This window comes from Limulus polyphemus, unplaced genomic scaffold (genome assembly GCF_000517525.1).
Source record: "Limulus polyphemus unplaced genomic scaffold, Limulus_polyphemus-2.1.2 Scaffold3139, whole genome shotgun sequence".
Lineage (NCBI taxonomy): Eukaryota > Metazoa > Arthropoda > Merostomata > Xiphosura > Limulidae > Limulus > Limulus polyphemus.
In genome coordinates, this window is record NW_013668749.1 from 134,913 (window position 1) to 139,001 (window position 4,089).

At 38.0% G+C, this 4,089-nt stretch overlaps 1 protein-coding gene across 1 annotated transcript in view; it reads left to right on the forward strand.

The window, feature by feature from the left end:
- The window catches only part of LOC111088109, a gene marked incomplete at its 3' end in the record, with an annotated part of 17,208 nt that extends 13,956 nt beyond the window's left edge, over positions 1–3,252 (forward strand). Inside the window, exon 4 of the mRNA XM_022397097.1 lies at positions 3,125–3,252. Coding sequence (XP_022252805.1) covers positions 3,125–3,252 — 128 coding nt within the window. The remainder of the gene's footprint in view (positions 1–3,124) is intronic.
- Between the last annotated feature and the right edge of the window lie 837 nt (positions 3,253–4,089).

Genomic DNA, 4,089 nt, shown 5'->3' on the forward strand with positions numbered 1-4,089 from the left:
CATTTTTCTAACAGGGTGGTTGGCCTTTAGAATGGGTTGCCTTCAGATGTTGTAGAGGCTGTACATTTAAGTGAGTTTAAGAAAAAGCTTGATAAGTATATGAATGAAAAGGACTGGATTTAAAATTTTATTATTATTATTTTTGTAATCATTTTAATTTAGTTTTGAATAATGGAACAGCTGAGATGACCAATAGATCCCATGTTGTCCCAAAATATTATGTTATGTTAAATGGAATGGCGTTGTGAATGCCCCAATGTATTGTAATACCTTAAAATCGTTTGTATATGGAATAAGTGATTGTGAAATGATTGCTAAGTCTAGGATGTCTTGTGAATTGTTGTAGTGTGGGTGAGTTGGCGTGTTATCAATAATGACTAATATATCATCATTTTCGACAAAACTGTATAGAATATTACCATTATGTTTTGATATTTTGAGTTGAGGTCTCCAAGTATAATTATATGCTTGTTGTGATCAATTACTGTTAGAAGCAGATTGATGTCTGGTTCTTTTTTAGGTGAGATGTATGTGGCAAGTAGTATGATTGTAGCATGATTGGGAATGTGTATGTGACATAATATATATTCATTGTTGGTGTTTATGTTTAGGTTGGGAAAGGTGACTTTAAGGTCTTTTTACAAAGTAAAATTAATCCTTGTCTAGGGATTTAGGTATAGCCTTATCATTAAAGTTAGGAAAATTGAAATTACTATTAGGCGTTAAGAATGTTTCATTAATTGTTTTTATGTTTACATTTAATTTTTCGTTCAAGTTAAATAGTTCAACTTTTTGTAATGTAAACCACTATTAATATGCAAAATATTTGAGCATTTTACCTAGTCCTTGGTGCAGCTTGGCCAATTCTTCCATGGATGAGTGTCTTGAGATCATATAAGGTGACTCCTTAGACGGTGAAGTAGAAATTTTCTGCGTGGCATGCATTGTTCAGGAGGTCTCTGGAGGTGGGAAAGAATATTCGCTACAAATGCTGTGATGCATCTGCAAGGCTGGAGGTCTTGACGAACATCTGGCAATGTCGGCATAGGTCCTGGAGTATCCCTGTTGGCTTGATCCTGGTTCTGGTCTCATTAACTACTGGTATGATGGTGTCCTTGGTTCAGAGAGAGCTGGCAGTGAACTTGCTGGGTTGTAATGCTAGAGGTTCCTTGGGATGGTACATTGGCTGAATGGACTACCCTAAATACCTACTGATATTTGGGCCACCCTTGGTAGGAGGCGATGTGTGGTCCTCCACAATTGGCACAAGTAGCTTCGTGGCATTGCTGTGGACATCAGCTACTGGGTGCTTTTCTCCACACAGTGCACACTTTATCCTGGATGTACAAATGGCTTAGGTGTGGCAAACTTTTGGTAGTGGAAACACTGGAAATGGGGTAGCTGTTTGGGTCTTGCTGCTTAAACTGTGTGGTGGATGTACCAGAGGTTGGCTCCATTCTTAATTAGATCTGTGGCTTGGCTTCCATCAAATAGGCACACTCGGTGAGAAGAGTGTCTTGGTCAGTCTGGACAAATTTAACTCTCGGCTTTTGGCGGATATTTCTTGCGATTGAAGTTCTTGTAATACTTCCTCTGGCATGATGTCAAATGGTACACTTCTGATGATGATAGTATGAGAGTTATCGTGTTGATCATCCCCTGGAATGTTAACATTAAGCTTGGTATTCTGGAAGGCTGAAGGGTCTTAGGGCTTGCGGAGTTTGGCATAGTCGGCTGGAGTGTTGGTTTTAATGACAACTCCTTCTTTGGTTAGTCTTTTAATATTGGTGAAGCGTATCTTGGGAAAGAGCTATTTCTGGATGCCTGTAACTGGCCAGGATTCCTTTCATGATGATAACTGGAGGAGGTTTTGGCTGCTGACTAGTAGAAGTAGAGGCTTGAGGGGGATTGGGTTGCTTGTTTGGCAGTGCCCTGATGGCTTGGTTAGTCACGGTGGATGATATAGTGGATTTCATGGTGTTAGGTGGTGATGAAACTTGGCTGGAACAGCTGGTAGCCTTTTTGACGCAGCTTTCAATCATGGCTAGCTGCTCATCAGGAGTCAAGCAAGGGCTTACTTGTAGATCTTGTTCCTATACGTGGGAGAGAAACTGGTGCCGAGGTACTAGAGCCCTCGGTGGTTTGGTGCTTTGGTTCTGGGTCAGGAGTGGAACTAGCACTCACCTTACCACTCCACCCCATGATGTGGGGTGTAAGGAAACAAACGTAATGTTGATCGTAGGAGAGATTCTGGAAATATGATTTTAAATGTCTTCTCTCTTCAATCTCTAATTCAAAATTGCACATAAGGCTTATATTTAGACCACATTTGACCCCTAATTGTAAGCTGTTAAGATCTATCAGTGTACCAAATTTTACAAAAAATCTGGAAAGTTAAATATGTTTTCTATCTAATAACGTTTTTTTTACTTTCGTTGTGAGGAAAAAAATTCAATCAAAATTGGAGAATTTATATCACATGTATTTGTTTGTTTATAGTTAAGCACAAAGCTACACAATGGGCTATCTGTGCTCTGCCCACCACGGATATCGTAACATGGTTTCCAGCATTGTAAGTATGCAGACATACTGCTGTGCCACTGGGGAGATCCACTGAAAATATGTCACAGAAAGTAGAAAATTGCTAAACTAACTCTGCAGTTAATAACAATAATGTGTTCTGCAGGTTCTTTTGGCCACATGACACACTACCGCGTGTCATGATCACATCTATTCAGTTACTGTAATGATTAGCAAGGAAATTCTATAAATAAGTTTATTTGTGAGTTAGTCGTTGAATTTTCCTTGAAATGTTTTTTGTGCCCTTAGGCCTACAACTATAAATGATAGAAGGTTGTAGCAAATGTTAAGAAAGGAATAAACTAAACTGTTCTTGATATTTGGATCAGACTTTGCATTATCTTTACCAATTAATAAAAAAAAACACCCAACAATACATAAATTAGGCTTTCAACTTGTTGTAAATTTTTTATTTTAGCTATAGAAAGTATTCCATTTCTCACAATAAGGCACTGTTTTTGATTTTAGTATAAAGGACATTTATAACTTAAGAAACTGGTTGTATTTGACTATTAGTATTAAACTTAAGTAATTTTCACCAAAGTGTCAACAGAAAGAGAGAGACTCTCAGGAACACAGGGAGAGCAAGATCACCACAAATCAAGAAAAGAAACGACTCCGTTTGACAAAGTCTCAGTTCAAGCTAACCAAAAAATCTAGTGCATGTGACATGTAAGTATTTAGAAAGCAGTTCTACAATGTTGATAGCAGTTTGTAGGGAGGGAGAGAAATTAAAGACATCAGAATAAGTAAATTTTTTTATCCAGCATGTCAACTAGAGCAAAGTTCTGTTAGATTTCTTCCATTAATATGTTGTTACGTCTCGGTTCATTAGTTAAATTTCCGTAACTTCGTTCCGACGAAACTTTAGCGACACAAGTCCTTTCTTAAATAAAACTGGTTTATTCTTTCCGAATACAAGTTTACGATACACTTAATTTCAACAGTCGCTCTGTAACAGACGCTATAATTCTCAACGAACTTCTCACGTGCTTAACAATATTCCTCTGACTGCAGTTCAATTACTCATTACCTCTGTTGTCCCGTTACGTTGTGAACATCTTATATATACAAGACTAACACATATCTAGTAAATGCCAGGGCATTTTTGAAGGAACAGGATATTTCTAGAAACAGGTGGCATGATACTAGTCACATGACCTCGCTGACGCAACAATACCCCCTCCTTAGTATTGTTCATCCTGAACAATAGCCACTTACATTAAACCAATAACAATTAACAATAACTTAATTAAATGTACAGAATTACAAACACAAAATTACAATTTAACAAAGTCTCTTAATTTTACGGGATGGATCTTCTTCCGTACTGGTCTCCGTCTCGTTGGCTTCTGCTTCATGTGGAGTTCATCTGCTTCATCAGGAAATGTCCTATCATCAGTAACAGTCACATCAGTAGTAGTAACTTCATCAAGAGCTTCACCACTTCCCTTCTCAAAACTGAGTAGTTTCTTCTTCGACGGTGGCTTCTTCAGGTAGCACGTCTTC